Below are 26,040 nucleotides of genomic sequence, written 5' to 3'. Positions count from 1 at the left end.
AAGTAACATTGTGAATGCAGGACTTTTTTTTAACATAGTATTTCAACATTGTGCTGTATAGCTATAATAATAATAATAATAATACATAAGAGTACTTCTTTGTTACCTGACTTACATCTGTTATTTTCTGAAATATCCACATTTGGATCCAGAATGTTGTTGAGGCAGGTTTCCTACAAGTAAAGCGCCAGAACCAAGCCTGCCATCAGTGTCTTTGTGATGGGGCCATATCCCTCTGTGTGTAAATGATAGATAATGGGTTCATTATGCTTAGCCTACTGGGTTGTGTTTCATTTTGGTGGCATGTTGTGGCATGATGTCTTCAGAGTTTGAAACACCCACTGTTAGAAAAACATGACAAAAATGTGAGTACTTTTTCCACCACTGTTCTTCTGAGAGGTCACTCACTGCCAGGGTGATATAAACTCCAATCCCCCCCTTTTCGCGCCACTCCTCATAAACAAGGCAGAAGTTTGTTGAGTCACGTGACCACGCTTTCGACGCAACTTTCGCGCCATACCAAAGCCGCGCCCCCAGGAGCGGAAAGACTCGCTTTGATTGGCGGCGCAGGACGTCAGACTCGCGCCAGTTTTTGCACAACGTCCGGGAGACAGACCTTAAAGTTGTAAGTGAGTGAGGGAAGACGAATACTAGTTGCCGCCAGTGTGTTTGTGAAAGGAAAGACAATACGTGTATTTTCATTAAGTTGCAACAAGATTCAGTCGGGGATTTTTGAACCGTTGTGTTAACGTCAACATCTGCACGCAGCAGCATGGCTCCCAAGGATTATGTCGCTGAAAAAGGTACTTTAAAGTCTACTTTAAATTCCGTGACACGCCGCTGCATGGCAAGCAACAGGCTGGTGGAGCTGGACTAGGAGCGAAGAATGGATGTCACTAACAATAACTGAGCCTTTAGATCAATGTATGAATAAATGTCGTTTGTTGACGTTTAAAAGCGATAACGTTCAAAGCGGGTGTCGGTGCTTTTACACGACCGTAATGAAACAATAGCCGTGTGTGAATGATTCAATAGTCCCTTCTCTAACTTTACTTAATGTAGAAGTTTACTCAAACCACACCGTACACGCTACGCTAGTCAATGCACAGCAGCCGTGTAAACGTTGTTTTATAACTTGATCTTCGGCAGAGGCTTGCATTGGCTCACTTTATTAACTCTACTAGTCCCCATATAAAACATGCGGGCTCCCTGGCAGTGACTGAGTGACCCGGATGGAACCAGTGTTGCCAGATCGTGTGCGAAATGAGCAACCAGGTCTAGAGAAAAGAGCCCAAAAGAAGCAACGTAGGCCACATGAGCACTTTAAACCTATATGATCTACAAGTGTTGTGAGCTTGTAGATATGCCATTTTCAAAAACTTGCTAAAACATTTTGAATATTTTGAATATTCTTTAACAACACAAATGCTACCTGGCACAACAGTTTCATGAATATTTTAGAACCACTGGTTTAAATAATATATATTTTTTTAAATGGCAGCAAGCTTAAATAAGCACGTACACTTTAGAAACCAGACCAAAAAAACGCAACTACCAATTTTTGATAAACAACTTTACAGAAAAAGAAGCCCAAAGTCGCTTATAATAAGCGGACATGGCAACACTGGATGGAACTCGTCAAACAAAGGAGAAGGCGCCAGTGTGCACATGGCCCATAGATGGATACCCACACTGCTCTTATGTTAGCTGTTAGCTTCTTCTCACTAGCCTGGCTGGGAGTCGCATTGCATTACATGTTGGCCATTTAGCACTAGATGCTCGTATCCAGAAAGGAGAGAGCGACAGAATGGCGTGAACGACCCGAGTCCAGTGTTGCCATGTCCGCTTATTATAAGTGACTTTGGGCGTCTCTTTCTGTAAAGTTGCTTGTAAATATTGATGGTTGCGGGTTTTTGGGCTTTTTCTAAACCTTATTAATATGTATTTGTCTACAGACCCCCATCTGAACATATTTTATGCCAGGGACCCCCGTACAAGATTTGTGTTAAAATGTTTCAAACAATATCCCACATTTTTCACATTTTCTTCAAGATCATTTTTGAAAATAGCAGATCTAGAAGCTTGTAGATAGGCTATTTTCAAATAGCCAATGTAGAGTTTACAGGTTCTAAGTGCTTATGCTTCTTTTGGGCTTGTTTTCCTTGACCTGGTTGCTGGGTTCTCTACAAATCATGAACTCACTCAACAACACAGATTGTTGAGTGATATAAATTTACATATTTATACAAATTTACATATTTTCGGCCATTTGAAAATGGCAGATCTACAAGCTCACAATGCATCAACGCGTTGTGAGCTTAATGTAGGTCGGCTGTTTTTTATTTATTTTTTGAATAGATTTTGAACTTGTGAAATGGTACAATGAGTACATTTTGATGCCGATACTTACTTTACTTGTAACAGTATTTCTACATTGCAGTATTGATACTTTTACTCGAGTAAAGAGTGTGAGTACTTTTCCCACCACTGTCTGATTTCATGATGTGGAGAGATAACAATCGGGACTACTTTACGAGCGCAGGGATAGCGGAGGAGGGTTTCACGGAGTGACGAGGCACAAAAAGCCATGTGCTGCTTTGTTTACAAAAACATCCTAGATCATAGAAATAATCCACCGCAGATGGACGCTTTTACCGTCGTTTCCAAGTAAGTCGAGCGCGTTCGCCGTCGCACAAGCGGCTCGTTTTAGTTTATGGCTCGTTTGAATTAATTATTAGTGGTAGTTAGTAGTGGTTCTTCCGAGAAGTGGGGGGATATTTTTTTCCTTTAAAAATGGACACTGAACTGAGCGCCTGTTGTTTACATTCTTGCCCTTTGGCTACAAACCACATTATCTGTTGATTAGTGATTCTTTGTATATATTTTCGCTAGTAAAAACGTGCACAGACGAAATATCGGCGCATCCAGCGGGTCAGCTTGCATGTGGTTTTACTGTATGAGGAATAGTGACTCATCGAGATTACAGGATGCCATGTTACTCAACAAAGGGGGTCGTCGTAGGACAACAAATGAGCTCCCCGTGTGTGTGTGTGTGTGTGTAGGCCCACCAGCCACGGTTGTTTTTCTTGGATTTTGTTGAATTGAATTTCAATGAATCAGTTTGAAAGTACCAGTACTTTCAAACTGAAGAAAATAAATGTTATGAAGTTAACATAAAAAAATATGAAATAATAAAAGTGAAAAATAATAATGAATACAACCGTTGGTGAAAGAAAAATGTTGGCAAATAATAATGCTGACTATAGATTTGTACTTCAAAACATGGAAAGGTGCGATGTATAAACAAATATTAGTGTATTAATTATCAGTTTTTGTTTACTTTTTTGCTGCTTTGATGCTGACTGGTTTGATTTTGTTTTTCAGAAAAGTGCAAGCAGTTCCTGCAGGAGTTCTACTCCGAGGATGACAATGGGAAGAAAGTGTTCAAATACGGAGCTCAGCTGGTGGGTAAACTTGTAGGAGTTATCTCATCATGATCTAGGACAGGGGTCTTCAATGTTTTTCAACCCAAGGATCCCCTAGCTGAGAGAGATGAAGCAGGGACCCCCGTTACATTTGTATTCATGTTAAATGTGTGTTTTCAGACATTTAACCTCTTAAAGCCTCAATACTTTGACCGTTGGCTCTGTACTTGGTCTGCCCCCCCCCTCTAAACCAAACATCTTTGTCGAAAATAGCCGATCTACAAGCTCGCAGCGTGAGACGCTGTGTGCTTGTAGATCTGCTATTTTCGGATAATGTTCCCCTCAGAATAGGAATGCTAGGGTTGAAGTGGTTAGTGTAATTTTTTTTAAAGAAAGTCTCTTTGCGCAAATATAGTGGGGGCCCCCCCTGTAGTAACTCTGAGGACCCCCTAGGGGTCTCGGACCCCCTGTTGAAGACCCCTGATCTAGGACTACAACACTAAATTAAGATTATATGGCGAAATACAGCGACTGTATGGGTAGCAGAATTGAAACATTTTGGAGAACGTTGCTAGTTTTACTTGATACTGTAGCCTACTTGATGTACTTGGTGCAATATTGGCCCATACACTATAAATACACATGATAAATGTCTAGTATTCAAAGCCACCTATATTTAGAATGCTCTGTCTGGAATCTTTGCTTTCTGCTGCAAACTGTGAAATGAAATGGTTGAGTTTACTGGGACGAGCTGTATAGATATAGATTCACATGGCTGTTGGTAGCTAATGTTGGTGTCACTGATTGCTCGTTTACGTTGAGAGAATCTCTTCAGATGCCACCCCCCCACACCCCCATTATCTATAGTAACGTAAAGAGGCAATCGGTGGCACTGGCATGTATCAGAAGAGGGATTTGAATACTTGGAACATGAACCCGATGATGATGACCCAGCCACCACACACTGCTTAGTCACTGTGACCGTTGCCAGTTAACTCACGTCAGCAGCAGTACACGTTTGTGTTATTCCAATCCATCTGAAGTTATCATCTTTTACTTTGAGAACACCTGTGTGACTGTGCTAATGTGTACTGGGCCTAGATGACCAGAAGTCCTCATGAAGAAATGTCTAATTGCTGAGGGCTGTTGGCACTTTGTTTTGATGCCACAGAAGAATCCATGGTGTCTTTATTCTACCCTAAAACTAAGTGACCTCTAGCAGAGATGCTCCAGCCTCATACGATCCTGCACACTGACCATTTCAATTAAACACTGTAAACAGTCATTTGAACAAATACATTTCAGTTAATCCTATGCATAACCTATTTATCTGTGCGCAGGTGGCTTTGGCCCACAGGGAGCAAGTGTCCATACAGGTGGACCTTGATGACGTGGGCGAGGAGGACCCAGACCTGGTGATGAGCATCTGTGAGAATGCCACGCGTTACGTGGGCCTCTTCGCAGACGCCATCCACGAACTGCTGCCGGAGTACCGAGAAAGAGATGTAAGCCATGGTATACTAGTTGTTGGCATCTTGCATGTTGAGTATGTTTTAGCCCTGGCTTGAGCTCCTCTCCAGTACACAGAGTGAGCAGGTAGCGGGTTGGGTGTCTTGCTCAAGGACACTTTGGCACTATGCAACTTATTTCTATTTTTCTTTTTCTTTATCATATGAGCCAAAAGGGCAGGCAAAGTCTTATTCCTGAGATACAGTTTGCATTGTCTGAGATGAACACTTCTCTCCTCTGCGCCAGGTGGTGGCGAAGGATTCACTGGATGTTTACATTGAACATCGGCTGATGATGGAACAGAGGAGTGACCCTACAGAGACACGCGATGCTCGCAACCAGTACCCACCTGAGCTCATGAGGAGATTGTAAGTTGGATCAGAAAGATTTCAGTGTTGCTGTGAGACAGACATTGCTTGAAGACACAAATTAAATTGTAAAGTGAAGGTAATATAGTTATAATAGTCAAGATGAGGGCAGAATTCAAAGTCAAAGCGGGACGCCATTGTATTGGAACACTATTAGTGTGTCAATCTCCAGCAAGGACACACTACTGATCACAAGGCACACAATAAAAAACGGTGCCATTGTTCAGAATCCTTTTTGGCCACTGTGGTATTTACTGATGGAATGGCTGACTTATCCAAATACGGAATGGTTTTCTTATGGAGACTGTCTCCAACCTCCACAGCGAGCTGTACTTCAAACCCCCCAGCACGTCCAAGCCCAAGGTGGTGCGCGACGTTCGTGCTGAGAGCATCGGACATCTGGTGTCTGTGAGGGGCATTGTGACCCGAGCCACCGAGGTCAAACCCATGATGGCGGTCGCAACATACACCTGTGATCAGTGTGGTGCAGAGACCTACCAGCCGGTAAGTTTGGTTAATTTACTGAACCTTATTTTCTTTTCTGAAATCATACCGTGTTCGGCACCGAAGCGCTACCCTGTGAAAACACGGTTCAGACCGTGTTTGGCACCCGATGTGTTAATTTGGGGGTCCTTACCATGACAAATTTGAGAACCACCATCCTGCAGTCTGTAAAGTCTCTGCTTGAACACTCGTTAATAATCCCCTCCTGTCCATCAGATCCAGTCACCTACCTTCATGCCGCTGATCATGTGTCCCAGCCAGGAGTGTACCACCAACAAATCAGGAGGTCGCCTCTACATTCAGACCCGCGGGTCAAAGTTCATCAAGTTCCAGGAAGTTCGCATACAAGAGCATGTAAGGAAATTATGCTTTATGTAGGGCACATATCTGCTTAACCCATTAAGACCTGGAACTGTGTCATTTTTAGATTTGAGCTAAAAAGCATTATTTTACACTTTGGGCTATTCAAAAATAGCAGATATACAAGCTCATAGCGCAGCACCGAGTGCCGCGCTACGAGCTTGTAGATCTGCTATTTTTGAAAATTCGAGAAAATGTGTGCAAATCTTTGAATATATATATATATATATATATTTTTAAAGCAAACATTTTTAACTCAAATCTTTGCTTCTGGGGGTCCCTGGGACAATATTTTGATGGGGGTCCGCGGCCAAATACATATAATTTTGGGGGTCCTTGACCTGAAAAAGATTGAGCACCACTGATATAGAAACATACGTTTCTCAGAAAACTGTTGAGATTTAGGAGACATGTAGAATCGGCTTCAGGTCTCAATGGGTTAAACCCCAATGCTGTGATTGATGTGAAAATGTTTGTTGGAGTGATTACAAGAGGAGAGCTTGTAATGCTATTACCACTTAATCATTAACCCCCCCCCCCCCCCCCCAAAAAAAAAACATTGTTCTTTTGAGTTGTGTAAGGGTTGGAACACAGTTTCCTTACTTCTCCCCCTCATGTGTCGTGCGCAGAGTGACCAGGTGCCCGTTGGGAACATTCCAAGGAGCATGACGATATATGTGCGTGGTGAGAACACGAGGCTGACCCAGCCAGGTGACCATGTGGGCATCGCAGGAGTTTTCCTCCCTCTGCTACGTACAGGCTTCAAGCAGGCCACCCAGGTACGCAGTGTTTCAATATAGTCACATTTCCCAAGGCAGCTCTTGGCTAAACAGTACTTTTTTTTTTAACCAATCTGTATGTAGAGTATTTTAATAAAACGTAACACATCTGCAGTGGTTGGAGGTGGTCTGAAAAGTTTTTTTTTTTTTGTGAAGCTCAGTATCTCCCCTGAACTTAGCTCAATGGTAGACATTGCGTAGTGGAAGGCTTGTGTTTGAATCCCAGGAAGCACATGCATCTTATGGAGTGAAGAAAACTATTGTATTGCCTTTTATTTTATTCTTAGTATAATTTAGATATACCAATAGGCTCTATGCACAGCAGCCATATTGGGAATGAATTGGGCCCCTTCCTTACTTCCTTCACAGGTGTCACCAATGATACTAATTAAGGCTCTGTTCCATTTAGTGTGGCATAGTGGTTGTCTTATTTTCAAGGACCCACATAACTCTGAGAGTGTACAAATGGACCCTTACGGGTCCATTTGTTTCCATTTGTACACTCTCAGAGTTACACACCCACCATAAGGGGCCATTTGGGAACCAAAATGGAGTGTTTCTAGTGAGCCAAAATACACGATATCAGCACCCTGACCAGAATGGAACAGAGCCTTCATTAGTATCATTGGTAACACCTGTGAAGGAAGTAAGAAGAGGCCCAATATCTTTCCAATATGGCTGCTATGCATAGAGCCTATTGTGATAGCTAGCAAAATATGAGGTATGGTCATTTTAATGATTGAGCCATAGTTTGAGATACCGATTCAGTCCTTTTTTAGGAGTGGAGAAGAATTTTCAATGCTTAACAATCATGACACACCAAAGTTCACTGCATGAGGTTGTTCTAATGGTGTCTGTTTGTCCCCTCTCCAGGGTCTTCTTTCAGAGACCTACCTGGAGGCCCACAGCATAACCCTCATGAACAAGACTGAGGATGATGAGTTGGGATCTGAAGACCTCACCGAGGAAGAGCTGGGTCAGATCAGAGGCAAGTGTCTGCTGAGGCACGCGTCATATTTAAAATGCCACTCGCCTACTTTTTCATAAGGGAAAAAAGATTTTCAGGAACAGTCACAATTCATTGGTAGTAAGCATAGTTTCTGTGAGAGAAATCGAGTACCTTACACTCTGTTTATACCCTTAAATACTCAACTGCATTCTAAAACCAGGGACTCAATCCAAGTTAATTTCTTTCCGTTATTAAAACGAGGTAATTTACAAACCAATCAAAGGGAGGCTGTTTCATATTGTGAACCGTTAGATGACATAACTAGACATAAATGTTGAGCAAGCATTTCACCAATGGAGAAGTGGAGGTGTCTAATGTAAAAAAGAACAAAGGGTTGGATTAAGTAGAAATCGGGAGTGTGGGGTTGAAGATAAAAGGTAAGTTCTCATTGTGTACTGGACACATAATGTTTTCAAAACATTACAGCCTTTAAAAGTTGGCAACTGACAATAGAAACTGTAATGGATACCAGCATTGGCTTCTTCCACAACTTATTTGTGGTGAATACAGCTTCAATCTGCTTCTTCTAACCACGTTTGTCTTTATCTTTTCGTCTCTCTTAACGCAGAGGAGAACTTCTATGATAAGCTTGCGGGGTCCATTGCTCCAGAGATCTTTGGCCATGAGGACGTAAAGAAGGCACTACTACTGCTGTTGGTGGGGGGAGTAAAGCGGACCCCTAAAGGCATGAAGATTAGAGGTGAGTGCTAAATACCTCTTGACTATCCAGGGTATAGCGGTTATGCACCCCTGCCACCATTGGATCATAATGTCACTATTTTTAAAAGTGAAGTGTTCTCTCTTTAGGAACCATCAACATCTGTCTGATGGGTGATCCAGGAGTAGCCAAGTCTCAGCTGCTGTCCTACATTGACCGCCTGGCTCCCCGAAGTAAGTAAAGTGGCATGCTGTGAAAAAAAAGCTATTTTCTTTCAAATTGTAGATTGCCATATGATGGTGTCGCACAGCCAAGTAAATAAAACCTAAGTGTCTAATGTATGGGGTAAATGTTTCAGCCATCTCCTTAAAATGCTCTGGTGTTATGCAACAACCAAAGACTTAACAGTCCAGTTACAGTCTAATAACTAGTTGAATTAATTCAACTCTAAAGAAAATTTGAAAGAGCCTTTAGCTGCTCCCTTTATTCTTTCCTGGGAAAGAAATGTCATCGAAAAAGTTGGGTCTACGCACTGACTAGTTTTGCACTGGTCTAAGAAGAGCCCGTTTTTGCTTTTGAGGCCCACATCGTACCTGCAAATTGCAAACAATTGTGTAATTTGACTCATTGCTGCCACTGAGGCAATTTCAGAACTGAATCTCTTCCTCAGTGTGATGCATAAGTTTCAATAAAGGGTGAATATATCAGAATCACAATTTGGCAAAAAAGCTGTCAGAACCTCCCCTTAAACTGCCGGGACAATGCTCCACACGTCCCAGACTCTTCTCCCTTCTGGCTCCCAGACTGTGGAACGAACTCCCCATTGCAGTTAGAACTGCAGACTCACTCCCAATCTTCCGCCGTAATCTGTAGACTGACCTCTTCAGACTCCACCTTAGCCCGTAGCACTTGCCCTAGCCTTGACGACCTTGCAGGTTTATATGTAATTTAGATGGCATATTATGTAGACAGATGCCATGTTCATTTGTTGACCTGGCATCCTATAGCTTCAATGTACAATGTTTACCTATAGTTTCAATGTTTTTGATATTTTACTGTTTAGACCGATAGGTTCTTGGTTTACCTATGATCCTAGATTACTATTTCTATGCATTTGATGTATTACCTTGTGTTTACCTTGCTTTTAATGTAAATTGCTCTGGATTAAGAGCGTCTGCTAAATGTCTAAATTGTGTTTTTATTTCGACATTGCAGCCCACCATTCTAATGGTTCCTCATGTCCTGTCTTGTTTCCCTCAGGCCAGTACACAACGGGTCGTGGTTCTTCCGGTGTCGGTCTGACGGCAGCGGTGATGCGTGACCCTGTGACTGGAGAGATGACCTTGGAGGGTGGGGCCCTGGTGCTGGCCGACCTGGGGGTGTGCTGCATTGACGAGTTTGACAAGATGGCGGACGCCGACCGCACGGCCATCCACGAAGTCATGGAGCAGCAGACGATCTCCATTGCTAAGGTTAGGGGTGCAAAGATGACTTTCTGATTAACACGAAATTCAGAATATGTTGAAACTTCTGTCTAACCCAGTGGTTTGCAATACCTGTGGACCCCCCTCCCCCCTCAAGGACCCCTGAGGGTCCCTGGACCCCACTTTGAGAACCACTGGTCTAACCCAATATGTAGACTATGTTGGTCCCACATGTGCCAATGCCTACCGTTATAGCTTCTCGACGTGTCCTGACCCCTAACCTGCCTGGTATGATGTTGCACCTCTTTAACATCCACCGTCCCCATTTTTCCCCTCCCAGGCTGGCATCATGACTTCCCTCAACGCCCGCTGCTCCATCCTGGCGGCAGCCAACCCTGCCTACGGCCGCTACAACCCCAAGAAGAGCCTAGAGCAAAACATCCAGCTGCCGGCGGCCCTGCTGTCCCGTTTTGACCTGCTGTGGCTGATCCAGGACAAGCCAGACGCCGAGGCAGACCTTCGGTTGGCGCAACACATCACCTACGTCCATCAGCACTGCCGTCAGCCGCCCACACACTTCACCCCCATAGACATGAAAATGATGAGGTCAGTAGGCTGCATCTGTTTTTTTCTTTTTAGTTGTATTTTTGTAATTTGCAGTCCTACAAAGTTATCTAATGTAATTGTTACCCCGTTGCTCTGCAGGCGTTACATCGCCCTGTGTAAGAAGAAGCACCCAGGGGTACCTGAGGCGCTGGCTGACTATATCACCGCTGCCTACGTAGAGATGAGGAAGGAGGCACGTGTCAGCAAGGACACCACCTTCACCTCGGCCCGAACCCTGCTCTCCATTCTGCGCCTCGCCACAGCCCTGGTGAGAGTTGCATCAAGACTATACTCCACCTGGGGATGAGAATACTTGTTTTATATTGGTATTCAACAATCAAAATCGAGTTCTTGGACAACATCTTGGTTATGCATGCGCACCTTTTTTCTACAGTTGTCGAGTGTGTGTTAAAGTGCTTACAGTGCAGGTAGTGACAATACCCAGCCTACCCGCAGTGTGAGCACTTCTCTCACACGCCTGACGCAAGCCCTCGGTACAACTTATTTTAGATCGTGGATACATGAGCATTTCATGGAAACTGGTAATCACACTTGTAAAATGATTCTGAGCACACAATTTAACTTGAACCCTAGCGTCCAAATTCTGGGGCAAACATTCGGCGGAAATGGCATCTACAAGTTCACGTAGATGGCCGTTACCAGTGAAAAGGAAACGAGTAAGGGGCCTACTATATCCAATCAATGAAGTACGGTTTAAGTGGTTAATCTTTGGTGATCGGTATGAAAGTAGCTGTTTTGCACTCTGGATCTCTTACTTAAGTAGGTCGGATTGACTTATTGATTATTAGCTGAACGCGGGAGATTTGTTTCTAAAGTACATATGAACCATTTTTGCACATTAAAATAATGATGGTAATTTCTCCTGTGAAGTGGTCAGGACCCCTCTAACTAGCCCCTGGGTGCTAAAAGTGCTGTTTGTGCAGGTAGCAGTCATAAGACCTACTGCAAAGCCAGCACTTGAGCCACACAGGCGGGCAGTGTGCTACAAGTAACGACCACTAGGGGACGGGACAGAAGCCTGTACTGTACACTGATGTCTGTACTGTTTTGAGTGCCACATGAAGCCACAAGGTTGTTTGAATCTTTAAACTACTATGTTGCCTGAGAGCTATTAGTCTTAATTGCTCCTGATCAGGGGTTCACAAAACATTTCAGTTCGAGACCCAAAAGAGACCCTAAAGTTTACCAATTACATTATGTATTAATCACATGAATTTATCACTTAAGCCACAAATTCAAAAATCACTCACAACTTGGATATGCTGTTGTTTTTGCTCTCTCTTTTTGAAAACATTCTTTACATTTTGAGAATTTACTCTTTTAATTTCTGAATGTTATGCCTAGTTTTGAAAACTATATGACCCACTACTCTTGATTGTATTTCTTGACCAGTGGGTTGGGAGTGGACCCAAATGTGGATAGCAAGATGTTCTGACATTGTAACAAATCTGTGCTTTCAATTATATTAGTTAGAAACTAATAGATCTGTGCTTTCAATTATATTAGTTAGAAACTAATAGAACTGACTAATTTAAATACTAATATAATTCAAACTTAATGGTTAAAGCCCAATTGAGGCTTTAATTTGAAACTGGTAGCGAGTCACTGGTACTTTCCCACAATCACTTGGAGACTATGTACAAGATATTTATCCTAATGTATCTGTGGAGGCTTTTTCTGGTCCTGGCCAGCTTTGCAGGGTTAGCAGTCAGCCTGTGTGCGTAGGAGCAGCTGTGCAAACCCATGCAAAACTGACCATGTCTGGATCAAACATCAGCATGTTGTGTCCAAACGTAAAATGTACTGTCCACCCTCTGACAGCCAGAGTGCCTATTCCTGCTGAACTTGGGTTAGTATTACACCTCTGCCCAAGTAGTCCATGTTTACGTGTCCAGGTGCGATATGTAAGTGACTTCTGAACTTCTCTTATGTAAACTGATGATGAATTAATCGTCAATGTATGTATCTATTATTTTGAGTAATGGAGAGACTAGCTGGTGTTGGGAGGCGGAGACTTGGGCAATTGCCGACCTTCCCAGAAGGCATTGCACTTGTCTCGGTCTGACAGTGCCGGCACAACGCAGCCTACAGTGATGGCCTACACAACGGTAGATGTGTTTCGAGTAAACGACTGCTTTTGTTGATCTTCATCTGAGGTGGACCTTTTACTTTCATTTCCTCCACCTCTACATCCAACCTCTTTGTCTCCTCTGCAGGCTCGTCTTCGCATGATGGAGACCGTGGAGAAGGAAGACGTGAACGAGGCCATGAGACTGATGGAGATGTCCAAGGACTCGCTACAAGCGGACAAGTCGAGCAACACCAGGTCAGTGCAGACGGTGGCACTCTCAAAATGGACACTTATTTGCAGCTATAATATAAAACTATGTGAAGTTGACTAAACATCCCAGTAGGGACATGGGGAGGAGATTCTGTTACAGCCGACAAGAGTACCGCCATATCATTTCTTTATAATGGTGTTGGGTCAGACTCCAAATAACATTGCTGACCGGATCCATGTGTATATTTAATGCTATGACGAGGCGTGAGGGTCTGACCCTTTTCTTTTTATGAGCGTCTCAGGGCTCCGTAATAGAAGAGTGTGCATTCCTTGGAGGAAGCTGTAAAGGTGTTTTAATGGCGCTGTTTTCACACGGCAGTAGCGTGCGCATTGAAGCAGGCGCCAGGGACCGTGTGATGGCATGTCAAGCACATTAACACTACAAAAATTGTCACTTAAGAAATGGCAAAAGCGTCGCATAGCCTGTAGATCTGCAATTTGTCTGACCTTGTTGAATCTCGTACCTGACTAATCCATCAAACGAATAAACTAAACTGAGCTTTTTCACAAAATAAAAATTTGTCACTGTCACAAATTGACACAGAAATGGCTAAAATAGACAAGCGTCGCACATCTTGTAGATTGCAATTTTTCTGATCTTAACTAAAACTAAGCCTTTCCACAAAATCTAAACTAAAGTAGCACGCCCACATTAAAAGCGAATAAAAACCAAATTGAAAAACTGAAATTGAAAACCGTAAAAATGTAAACTAATGAAATGCAAAACCATAACCTTGCTCTCTACATCCCACCCCAGAGCTCAACGCCCAGCTGATGTGATCTTCTCCCTACTGCGAGAGCTGGCCTCGGAGGGCCGCGGTGGTGCCAAAGCCGGGGGAACTGTGCGCATGGCTGATGCAGAACAGAGATGTGTGACCCGCGGCTTCACCCCCGCCCAGTTCCAGGAGGCGCTCGAGGAATATGAAGAGCTCAACGTGTGGCAGATCAACCAGGCCCGATCTCGCATCACCTTTGTCTGAAGACTGGCGACACCGTGCACATCCAGCGAACTCTCCCTAACGATGTAGCGGTTACCAGCCATGTTGTATTCACAGAAATGAATGGAACTGTGTTTTTCATCATCCAGTTCGGTTGGGACACAAATACAAGTAGAACTTGTCAGCAGTATATGGGCTCTGTTTATTTTTCGGGTTTTTTTGTGTGCCCATTTTGCAATGCTGCCCATTTTGGGGATTCCTCATTATGCGTTTTAGGCCAAGTTCACACAAATGACTATTGTAAATATGTATTTTTATAAAGCAGTATTTGGCGATTCGGCATATGGTATGAGATCCATCTGCATTACTTAGTTGAAATAGAGTCTGATAGTGTTTCTGTAACTACTTATGCGTTGACTACATTGTCTACGTTCCCAAAATGTTGATTTGATAATGCCTCGCATTGTCTTTTAGTGTAAAATGTATGGCTTATCACTATGTTTGGTATGGTGTACTACATGGAGATATGTTCCCTTAATTGTTATTGGGTTGACTTAATTTGTTATGCCTAGATTAGATGGGAATTAAAATGTTAATGCAATTGCTCAAAGTCAGACATTCCACTGCCATGGAAACATTCTAGGACAAAATTCCAATAAAGAATTTAAGAAAACTTGACTGTGTTCCCAAAATGAATTTCCTGTGTAGCGATGTGGGGCCTAACAATATTTGCCTAAAGGTAAACCTGTCAATGACACGCAACTAGCTGAATTTGCTCTCATTTACTGGTTGAGAAATGTAGATGTACACAACTTCTGCTACACCACTACATGTAAAGCGTTCCATTTAGTAATGTAATCCCATAGCTGTATAAATCTAGTTCAGGCTGGTGTTGGTGGTTTGTATAGGAAGTTGGTTGGTATCATGTTAACACCTGGTTTGTTAACCGCCTTGCTGTGCAGACAGTAATTGCTGCTTTAAGTAGCATCTTTATGTCTCTCCTCGTAAACCATGCTGACGTTTTTGGCAACTAGTGGATAAATGGTTGTTTTAAAGGCATCAAACATGGAAGATTTATTATTCTTTTTTTGTAGATCTGTATGTATTGTCAGTACTTTGTGACTATTGAACACCACAAGTGAAGCCTTGTAGTTATCCTTCGTGGCACTTCAACAAAATGACACGCACCTTAAAAAGATGGGTAATGAAACTCCATTTAATATGGATATAAAATGAAATGATAACCTTGTCCAGGTGAATGAATGGTGTTGTATACTCATTTTTAGCGTTCCAGAATGTTATAGTGAACATGCCAGGGCACATATGATATTCCTGTGGGTTGCTGTATAATATTTATAAGACTGCCCTGCCTAGACGGGACATAAAGTAGTAAAGCAGGTGTTCAGTGAATAAAAACATTATCACTCAATGAACACCTGAATTCGTATACAGTGTATATATAATAATACATGTAATACACAATACATGGAAGTTTAGGCCGTTGAGGTTGTTATTTGAGAGTCCTCTCCCCTCCTTCCTTTTTTGCTGGCATAGATCCTGCCTGAGTCTGCAGCATTTTCCCCTGGGATGCAATTCTTTTCCTCCCCCCAGCAGGTGATGCTTTCCTTCTCAGACTTAATAGGGAATTTCCATTTGAAGTCTGTGCTCTTTACGGCTTTGCTGCTCAAGTCCAGGAGGTTTTATTCTTAATTGGCGCCAGAAGCCTCATATTAAATGGTATTAAAAAGGGAGGCGGGGCAAATGTTACAGTTTTAGGAGATTGAGCAGTGCTATTGGATATGGGGGTGTGAGTCACGTTGACCTCGACTGGGGCCTGTATTTAAAGCACCTCCCTGCTGCTGCTGCTGCTGAGGACAGCATCCTATGACCAGGTGAGAGATGTATTACTCAGGCAAATCATGTTACTAGATTAAATAAACCAGGCTATTTTCCATAGCATTAGTTGGAATGGGCCTATAGACTTTGAGACCTGCTGTGCATGTTTTCAATGTCTTCTTTACTTTTAAAGACTATTACTTCTTAGTAGATTTGATTTTACTTTATTTAATGTAGATTATACTTATTGGTTATTGGATAACTTGCAATACAAATTGTACTATCTGGATTTCAGGTGATCAACATGTCTCCATTGTGGCTGGCAGGGGCACTATGCTGCCTGGTGTGGCTCCCAGGTCAGTCAGTTCTAATTTATTGATTTAATTTGTTATAGCACTTTTCAGAAAAGTTCCAAAGTGCTTCATATGCATAAAAGTTGACAATTAAGCCAATTACAAGTCTATTCTTTGTGATGTAATATATAATAGAGAAAAAGTTGATGGTAAGAAGAATGATCGATCAAATGATTTGAATCCTTCTGCAGGTCTGCCTGAAGCAAAATCTTTGCTGAATTCTATCAAGATGGAAGGTAAAGTCAGAGACGTTGTACTCATACGTATACTAGATACATACATGTATTAAAGATGTTAGATGTTAAGTGACACTCTGACTACACATCTTACTGTAGTTATTGCCTCTTTTTCTCTGTTGCAATTTGTAAGATGTTGGCGTGTTAATTCTATTTTATAAATATAGATGAATTATATTTGAAAGTTTTTTCTTACCATCTTAAGCCTTATTTTAACAGAGATGGTTCCTGCCGGTGGTGTGAACATTAACTCCATGAAAGCAAATGACTTTCTGAGCCACTCCAGACCAAAGCGCAATGTGGAACCCCAGTGGTACAGAGGAAACCCAGACTTCCAATCCTACTACCGCTACTACAGCAGCATAGGACACACCGAAGGGGTGAGTGAAGACAAATTGAAATATTGTTCATGTTATAACAAGACACCACATCCACATGCGGATGTGAGTAAATTACCTGAGTGTAATCTTTTCTACTCTTTGTATGTGCAGACCTACTTGGCAAAAAAAATGAGATTTTGTTCATTCTAACTCACAGCTGTATGAGATCGACAAGCTGAGAATGCTGTACCAACAGATGAGAGCCCTGGAGCACACCTATGGCCCCAATGCCCCCTACTACCAGAACAAACTGGGAGTGCCACTCGTCATGTGTGACCCCGCAACGGACAAGAAATGCAAACTCCCTCCGCCGCCGGCACCGATGAAAGGGGCCCCGAAGCCAACAGAGCCTCCGGCTATTTCCCCTCCAGGCCTCGCTCAGGCCGACGTTCTCTACTTGTGTAATGCCAAGGACCCACTCTGTAAGCCCCACATTGTCTATCTCCCCAGCGGTGCTGTGCCCGTGTTGTGTGACCCTCGCTACCATCCACACTGCACGCCCCAGAAGGTCCCCATGCCCATCGCCGTGCCCCAGCACCCACCTCCTCCACCCAAGAAGTATTTTCCACCTCCACCACCGCCGATTGTCATGAAAAAATCCCCCCCACCCCCAGTCGCCATCCGTACCTTCAAGGGCATGGAGTATGACTGTGACCCTTACTGGGACCCCGACTGCCTGATCGACAACCCACCCAGGCCAGTCAAGGGCAAGATGATTGTGCCACCGCCCCCACCTCCCCCTCCGCCCATGGAGGTGGTAGAAGAGGAGAAAGAAGCCTCCGTGGATGAGCCGGCGCCACCCGCGCCCTTTGTGAAGAAAGTGGGTCTCTACCCCTATGGTTATTACTACCACCCTTACCCCTATGACCCCAGGGATGAGCTTTATGACCAAGCCCGCTTCAAGTATCCCCAGCCGGCGGACGCTGCTGATGAACCTGATGAAAGCGAGTAAACACGCCTTTCCCGCATCACCTGGGCAACCAGAACTCACGGTTATTTGCATCCCTAAAGAAACAGACTCCAACAATGAACCATGGAGGGCTGAGAGTGCATGCAGGCTTTCATTCTCACTACTTCACTAGTTGATTTCACTCCGTAGTCTGCCTGTCTCAGTTAAAGGTTTGTTAACCACTTTAAACTTGATGTCCCTACTTTGGCCATGTCATAGGTGAAAATGTGGTGGAAAAGAGTCTATCTACAAGCTTGCACTGCGAGCACTGTGATCAGCTATTTTCTCTATTCATCGTACAACAAAGTATATAGGGCATAAGTAGTTAATAGTGATATCACCTAATGCAGTAGACTGGTAGGAGTGAAAGTCTGACATTTCTGAACTACAGCTATTGATCGAAAACTGCTATTTTCGCTATTCTTCGTACAACTAAGTATATAGGGCATAAGTAGTTAATAGTGAAATCACCTAATGCAGTAGACTGGTAGGAATGAAATCCTGACATTTCTGAAATAGTTATTGATCGAAAACTGTCTTAAGCTGCGCCTTAAGGATTTTAATATGAATCTTCATAAAATGTGCTGTTAATATTGTTGTGAGCAGGTATGACATGTTATGTGCTGCACTAAAGATTTGATCTGCTGCAATTGTTTTTCCATTACATTGACTTAAAGGTTTTACATAGCTTTTCATGCAATAATCTGTCTTCCACTGTGCATAATGTTCATTCTGCATATGAGAAAAGCAGTACTCTGCAACACACGTGTAAGTTGGGACTGATGGGACAATAAAAGGAAAAACAAAGTTTGTTTCTCTTCACTTCTTGTAAGGGGAACCTTGCAACCTTTCACAAAAACAGAGCTATAAGCCAATCCCAGGGAAATGGCATCTCTGCCCAGAGCCACATGGCAAATAAAAGCTAACTAGCAGATTGGAAAGAAAAAAGTGCCAATGTACAGACTAGGGGGGTTCATTATGTCTACTTCCGCTGTATACTTTAAAGCTGTATATATGCTGAGTCCTGTAAGACTTGAGACTCCAAAGCCGTAACTTTCTCTTAACACACGGCTACCTACAGTATGCCTACCTATACCTCCAAAGGCAATGAACAGCAGGACCACAACTTCAAAAGGTAAGCTAACTGTAAACACAGCCTTGGCCAATAAACCTGCAGCTCTGTTCCGTCCACACTGCAGGTATTCCTATTATGCTCACTGAGAGGCGTGGGACTCAACTTTTATTATCTTTGTGCTTTGTAGAGGAAGAATTCTTTCCCTTCAAAAATATAATAAGCACCTTTTAAATCAAGACTGTTTTTGCAAAATTACACTCAACCATATTATGCTTAAAAGGATAGTCTTCATCTTGTGGTGTCCAGTTGAATGTTGTATTCAGTCTACTTTTATCAACTCGACATTCATTTATGAAAGTGAAGGAAAACAAATCGGAGATCTCAAGTCCCACAAGAACAAAGGAAAAAAAATCAGCAGATCATTTATTACATACGTAAACATGAATAACAAAGCAAGGGGATAAAATAACATTCTGGTTCATGTACATTGTATCCTTCCTGACTGAGGGGTATAAATCAAGTGCTCTCCGAGAGTCAATAAAAAATACCCCCCCACCCTCCCCACCCCCAAAAACAGAGAAAAGAATATCGTAAGCAAATAAAACATTTGCAGTGTTTGTGACCTCTTTTTGTCTTCTTCCATCTCATCCCCTCTTTAATTCCCCTTTAACTCAAAAGAAAAGTCCTCTCATCCTTCGACCAATGCCCTGTCTGTCGTACAGGACGTTGAACTTGTTGATGAACTGGTTCATACTGTTGCAGGTCTTGGTGATGGTGCCCAGGTAGGCCATGAGGCCCACGTCATTGCATTGCTATGGGGGGAGAGGAGGCAAATGTTACACAGCAACCTATGTGTAACTGGCCTGAAATATGGTCAGACTTGTAAAATGCATTGTTGATTTAATGCTACGATCTATCAGTGTGCTTTTTATTTTCTATCTAGGGTCCTTTATTTTACCAAGTGTAAGAGGGAGAGCTTACATCATAGAAGTCAGTCTTGAATTTGAGAGTGCTGAGAACAGGCAGTCTATGGCACAGGGCATTGGCTTCTCGCAGGATCTCATGATTATATGGCACCTCTCCTGTTTTGCACAGAGCAAGATGAGAAAGAAAAATGACTAAATAAGTCATGAACAGTATGATCACACATGGCAATTTAATTTCCAGTTAACAATCCTAGAATCCAATCCAAAGGTGCAATAACATAATTTTGCTGACCGAGTCAACACTTGTAATTAGCACTCATGGTCACGATATCTAGCAAAAGTGTTAGTCAGTATGAACATTTATGCCAGGGAAAGGTTTCATTTGTTAGGCCATCGACAGTTTAGCACCATGCCAAAGAGGTGTATGTTATTTGAGGTGAGACTGACAGGCTGCCCTTAATCGCTCATAGTGGCAGCGGTGGCCTAGTGGTTAGAGGGGCGGCCTTGATACCGGAAGGTCCCTAGTTCGATTCCCCAATTCATCACATCAATCATGAATCACCGCTGAATAGCCCTTGAGCAAGGCTTCCATGCAGGGTCCGGCTGGAAACAAGTTTCGTACTTAGTCCGACACCCTGGGTAAACAACAAACTTTGCTTTGCTTTGAGGACCACTCCTTTTGCCAGCACACCCGTTTCCCAGGCATATTTCAACATACTTCCCTCATTCATCCATGTCATCACACCACTCAGCCAGATATCTCACCTGCTTCCACTGCTTTGACGTATTCCAGAATAATCTTCACCCTGCTGTGAAGCATCTTGATTGCACTATGTTGGGCTATGAGGTGTTCTGCCACTAACAGATATAGAAAGGGGGGAAAAAGAAAGGAGAAAGGGAGATATCACATACAAAGTACATGTAGGAAGATATGAAGTAACTATTAAGGCAAGTTAGTAATTGTTCTGGTGAAACGCTTTTGTTCTTATTGGTTAAATATTTATAGAAATAGCCATTTCCATTTGGCCAAAGGAGGCGCAGACCTTCACCACACTCGGACAAGCACACACGCAGCCCAGTCTGTACAGTGGAGATTCGCCACTAAATACCACCATGTGATTTGTGTAGCTTCATTCACTAACTGCACAAATCTTACCTTATTATTTATAGCTAAATATTGGACAGGGAAATGTCATGAAATCTAAGAAATCTAAGGAATGTTTCTGATGGAGTGAATCACATGATCTCCTAATGTAGTTTTCCAACGCTACTTACGGGTACCGTTGCAGAATTAATCAAATTTTCTCCGAACACAGGCTGTATCAAATTTAACTAAATATCTTAAACGATATAGAGCCATCTCCCTGACAGAATTCCTAGACTAAGTTCAGTTTGTTTTGGAACACAGTTCTTATATTATGTGATTTAAAAAGGCTATGGGATTTTGAAAGGGAAAAAATCTTCATGATCCAGGGGGCGTGGGTTTGGCGTCAGGACTTCGGTCAGGATGTACGAAAGATGTGTGGCTTGTGAATAATGGGTCCAACATTTAGTTCAGTCACAATGGGGCTAAAGAAGCTTCTCCCATTGGAATAATAGACTCACAACCTACTTCTGGTCTCCTAAAGACCTACGTCACACAGATACGGGAAGTAAAATGGAGATGGCGTGTCTTGCTTTTCTATTGTTTGTCTTGGCTTCGGTACTCTATGGCAATGAATGTACCTGATTCTGGGTCACTGGGAGGCATGTAGATGTGTTTCAACCTTCCTAGAGGATAGTAGGCACAGCAGACCTTACCTGTTGAGTTTTCCCCTGTGCCAGTGGCAGTCATGCGAGCTACGTGGTCGACGCCGATTCTTTCTGCCTCCTCTGTGGCGAGAGTGTAGGTGAGCTCAGCAAACAACATGGTGGCCTGCCATCAAAAGACAAAGTGACAATGTCAGAGGACTGAGCATGAAGAATGAACATTTAAGTTCACTGTTATGTGTGCCTGTTCAATAAAAACAGTACCTCGCCATTGATTATGTCGATCACAGACTCAAATACACTAACAGGAAGCTGAAAGCAGAGAAGGGGCATTTTAGTTTGAATCAAGTGTGTGCAAATATACAGCATTGCTACAAGTGCATCTTTGCAATGGAAAAAGCTGAGGGACTCACATCTGTGTGTTTGGTCATTGGGTTGAGCTTGAGAAATAGAGGGCTCTCAATGATCTCACACACCTGGAGCAGAAGAAACATATGCACATGGATTAAAAATTTACCAGCTCACTGAAAAGTAATTAAGATTATATGCAGGGGGGGGTGAACGGGGTGAATAAAACAGACTAGACAATACAATACAATACACAGAAAACCATAATGTAACTTCACTTGAATGAAATTCCATACCTGCTTGTGAATGTGGATGTCTGACTGTTCTGGGGGCCCTCCAGTGGTATACCAGCCCAGGAACTCCATTTCTTTAAAGACCTGTTTGACTGAGACGGAAGCAGAAATATTATAGGCAACTCGCAACAAAAATCTAACCACTTTTACGGGGCACTATAAGTGGTTAGCACTCGCCTATGGACCACAAGGTCAGGGGTTTGATCCCGGGCACTGTCGACACAGCGTAGGAGTAGTGTTGATATTATCCCATTTTGGGCGGGAACCCCTATTTGTAACTATACCTTTCAGGACGGGAACCCCTTTTGGGGTTGTTGTTGCGATGTACAGTATATAACAACATACATTTGTTGTAATATTTTAATAAATACTTGAAGTTTTTCAGAAAACTTAGGTCAGCATTTAGAAGGCGTTTTTAGAACCAGCCTCAGGTCTAAATGGGTTATTTCTATATTATCATTACGACATTAATGTATATTAAGTGCCATTAACAAAGCAAGAGTGTTTATATAGAAACATTGCTTGGTTGTTAGAGTCTTTGGAGTTACCAACTGGGCTACTCCTGCCACAGATATTTTTCTGAATAAGGAACATAACACTTTTTAAAGCTCAACATGACATTTTCACATCCCAAAAGACCCGTCTGTACCTGTACTCGGGAGGACCAGTTAGGCCTGTGTTACAGTGTAGTTACAATTATGCTTACACTAACATCCCTCCTAACAGCACTACTCAAACATGAGCGCTGATCCAACTGACTTGAAACTGCCCGCTTAAATTACATTACAATACATTTGATCCTAAAATACATTTTTTTTCCGTATACAAGAGGATTTGACAAGCAATACAAATCAAGATATGAAATACAAAAAGGCTACAACAACACACATGTCCACCCCACACCCTAAAAACACTTACATTGTTCTTCCTTGGTGTAGTAATACTCCTTGTCAATATGTGCTCGGTCATCCACAGTGTGGGACAGCAACTCGAAGGAATTCATCACCTCAATGTTTCTCCCCTCCTGCTTACCAATAAGGGCTCCAATCACTGGGCGCACAAAGGGAAACACCATTACTAATTCCCGCATAGGTGCACAAAGTGTGGCAAGTGGTTTTGTCTTGTTTCCTAAGGCTGCACAGTACACACGCCGTAGTACAGCAATACTCCAGTGACATCAGTATTGGAGGTCTTGAAGGAAAGCATAACGACCAGTGGTGGAAAAAGTACTCACATTTTTTACGTAAGTTAAAGTATCGATACTGCAATGTAGAAATACTTGTAAACAAGTAAAAGTTTAAATTTACTTGAGTAAAAGTACATAAGTATTGGCATCAAAGTACTCATTATGCAAAATGTCCCATTTCAAGTTTTCAAATGTATACAATTCTTTTGAAAATAGCAGATCTACAAGCTGCGACGCATTGTGAGCTTGTAGATCGGCTATTTTCAAATGGTCGAAATGTATATAGGGCTGAAGTGGTTACTGTATGTTTTGTAATAATAATCAAAATCTACAAAGTAACTAGTAACTCACGTGATTCAAATAATTGTAGTGGAGTAAAAGTACAATATTTGCCTCTGAGATGTAGTGGAGTAGAAGTAACAGTATTGGAAATTGGAAATACTCAAGTACAAATACCTCAAAATTGTAATTGTACTTAGTTACCTTCCACCACTGATACTAACAACGCAATGCAGAACATGCAAACATAATAAAGTCAGCCGTTCTTCAGATGGCATACGTATATACAGTGCATCATATAATAATGTTGTTTTTCTCCATGCATTGGTATTTTCAAAGGTGCAACAGTGTAAACATCGTACCCTGCATTGGCCGTCCCTCCTGAGAGCGGATGCGTATCCAGTGGTCTGATATGTTGAGGATGACGAGAGGGTGCAGGGCCACAGAAACACTCCCAGTGACCCCCGAGGCCATAACACTGGGGCTGGCTGTAAAGACACACATTATTAGTACAGTCAGTGGTTCTCAAACTCCTCAGATTTCCATGTCAAGGACCCCCAAATCAATATGTATTTGACCACGGACCCTCATCTGAAAAGATGTTGTGCCAACGGACCCCCTTGCAAGATTTGTGTTGTTAACCATTTTCCAAAAATAATCAAGATTTTGAATAGAAATAGCCAATGTATATTAATATAAGGTTACAGTGGTTAAACTGATTTTTATGCTATATTAACTAATTTAGCTGGGAACCCCCCCACGGACCCTTGAGAACTGAGAACCACTGCATTAGTAGTAGAAGTAGTGTGCTGGCAGGTCACGCCAACAGTACTAACGTTAGACTTTACAGTGAATCTAGAAACCCATGTCATGATCTGCCATCATGACAAGCACAGCTGTGTCCATGGGGCGTTTCCCTCATTGGTTCATCAGACCAGTGGTTCTCAAAGTGGGGTCCTTGAGGGACCTCCAGGGGGTCCCCAGCTAAATGACAGATAGTGTCCCCAGCTAAATGATAGATAGCTACGAACCAAATGGACCTTTATGGGTCTGTAACTCAGAGTGTAGATATTAGAAATGCCATTAAATGGGGGTCCGTAACCTAATTCATGTAAAATTGGGGGTCCTTGAAATTAAAATGGTTGAGAATCACTGCTAGAGGCGTAAAAATCTTCTCTTATGGGGGTGTCCCTGACATATCTTTTCAAAAGGGGGTTCGCGGGCTAAAAAGTGTCAATTGGGGGTCCTTGACATGAAAAAGTTTGAGAACCACTGAATTAGACCAGTGGTTCTCAACCTTTTCAGGGCGTGACCCCCCAAAATAATCATATTTGAACTGGGGATCCCCCCACCCTGACAAGCACTTGGAATGTAGGCGTTGAGGCAATCAATTTTGTTTGACGTTCCACAGATAAATATTGTGAAAATAGCAGATCTACAAGCTCACATTGTGAGATTGTAGATGGACTATTTTCACAATTTTTGACTCTTTCTTATATTATTTGACAATTTGGCCTATGTTTGACCAGTTTTTATAGTATACTTTGTTGATTACTTTTGATGCAGTAATGGGGTATTTTGCTTTGCTTTTTTTGGAGGTATTAGAAAGGTGTTAAAAGTCCTTAAACTGTCACTTCACTGTCAGGGGGTCCGTACCCACATGTTGAGAACCACTGCATTAGACACAGTTGTGATGCACACACTCCAAGGTAAAAGGGCAGAGAGACACACATTTGTTGACAGTCTCCAGTTAGCTTGCTGTTAGCCAGCATTGCTCTTTAGCAGAGGCATTAGCACACCTGCTACTCCCTGTCAAAGAGCACGAAACATGCACCGACACGAACGGACGCACCAAGACCACGCGCACGGGACCATTTTCATTCAGGTTCAAGCCACCATCGGTGGAAAGACGTTGCCGTTGGGGAGAAACTCACCTGCCCCGTCCACCTCCATCCCTCCACCGTTGCTAGTCGCCATCTTGACACACAGTCACCACGCAAGCGCACTGTGTGTGCGTTGAAAATGGTAGAGTTCAGATACCAGGGCTCGGAGGGACGACCGGCCGCCCGCTGATTGGTTATTTATTAATAATAAGCGGTGGAAAAAGTACTCACATTTTTCACTTAGGTACAAGTATCGATACTACTGCAATGTAGAAATACTCTGCTACAACTCAAATGTACTTAAAAAGTAGAACATTGGTATAAAAATGTACTTAAAAAGTAGAAAGTACTCATTATGCAGGATGTCCCATTTCACAGGTTTTCAAATGTATAAAATGCATAAATATCTCTTGAAAATAGCAGCTCATCGATCGGCTATTTTCAAATGGCCGAAATGAGTATAGGGCTGCTGAAGTGGGTAATGTATGTTTTGTAATAATAATCAAAAACCACAAAGTAAAAAGTAACTAAAAGCTTTCAAATAGGCTAATTGTAGTGGAGTAAAAAGTACAATATATGCCTCTGAGGTGTAGTGGAGTAGAATT

At 42.6% G+C, this 26,040-nt stretch overlaps 3 protein-coding genes across 3 annotated transcripts; 2 read left to right on the top strand and 1 right to left on the bottom strand.

The window, feature by feature from the left end:
- Positions 1-603: 603 nt before the first annotated feature.
- mcm7 (minichromosome maintenance complex component 7) lies at positions 604-14,607 on the top strand. The gene is made up of 15 exons (XM_084041237.1): positions 604-803; positions 3,385-3,464; positions 4,766-4,930; positions 5,181-5,302; positions 5,626-5,806; positions 6,023-6,160; positions 6,796-6,945; positions 7,819-7,933; positions 8,523-8,654; positions 8,762-8,845; positions 9,873-10,084; positions 10,377-10,642; positions 10,742-10,910; positions 12,880-12,989; positions 13,762-14,607. Exons 1-15 carry the CDS (start codon positions 773-775, stop codon positions 13,982-13,984), a joined length of 2,178 nt encoding a protein of 725 aa, XP_083897363.1. The 5' UTR covers positions 604-772; the 3' UTR covers positions 13,985-14,607.
- Positions 14,608-16,588: 1,981 nt separating this feature from the next.
- and4 (actinodin4) lies at positions 16,589-17,922 on the top strand (the record flags this gene model as incomplete). Its single annotated transcript, XM_084041741.1, has 2 exons — positions 16,589-16,747; positions 16,905-17,922. 2 exons carry the CDS (start codon positions 16,589-16,591, stop codon positions 17,697-17,699), a joined length of 954 nt encoding a protein of 317 aa, XP_083897867.1. The 3' UTR covers positions 17,700-17,922.
- A 997-nt stretch (positions 17,923-18,919) lies between these two features.
- On the bottom strand, positions 18,920-25,609 carry cops6 (COP9 signalosome subunit 6). Its single transcript, XM_084085919.1, has 10 exons — positions 25,487-25,609; positions 23,915-24,040; positions 23,006-23,137; positions 22,091-22,179; positions 21,860-21,922; positions 21,711-21,758; positions 21,498-21,612; positions 20,463-20,555; positions 19,753-19,853; positions 18,920-19,583 (listed from the first exon to the last, which is right to left on the bottom strand). Exons 1-10 carry the CDS (start codon positions 25,527-25,529, stop codon positions 19,443-19,445), a joined length of 951 nt encoding a protein of 316 aa, XP_083942045.1. The 5' UTR covers positions 25,530-25,609; the 3' UTR covers positions 18,920-19,442.
- Between the last annotated feature and the right edge of the window lie 431 nt (positions 25,610-26,040).

This window comes from Gymnoscopelus microlampas (genome assembly GCF_963454915.1).
Source record: "Gymnoscopelus microlampas genome assembly, chromosome: 18".
Lineage (NCBI taxonomy): Eukaryota > Metazoa > Chordata > Actinopteri > Myctophiformes > Myctophidae > Gymnoscopelus > Gymnoscopelus microlampas.
This window is presented reverse-complemented; position numbering and strand designations above follow the sequence as displayed.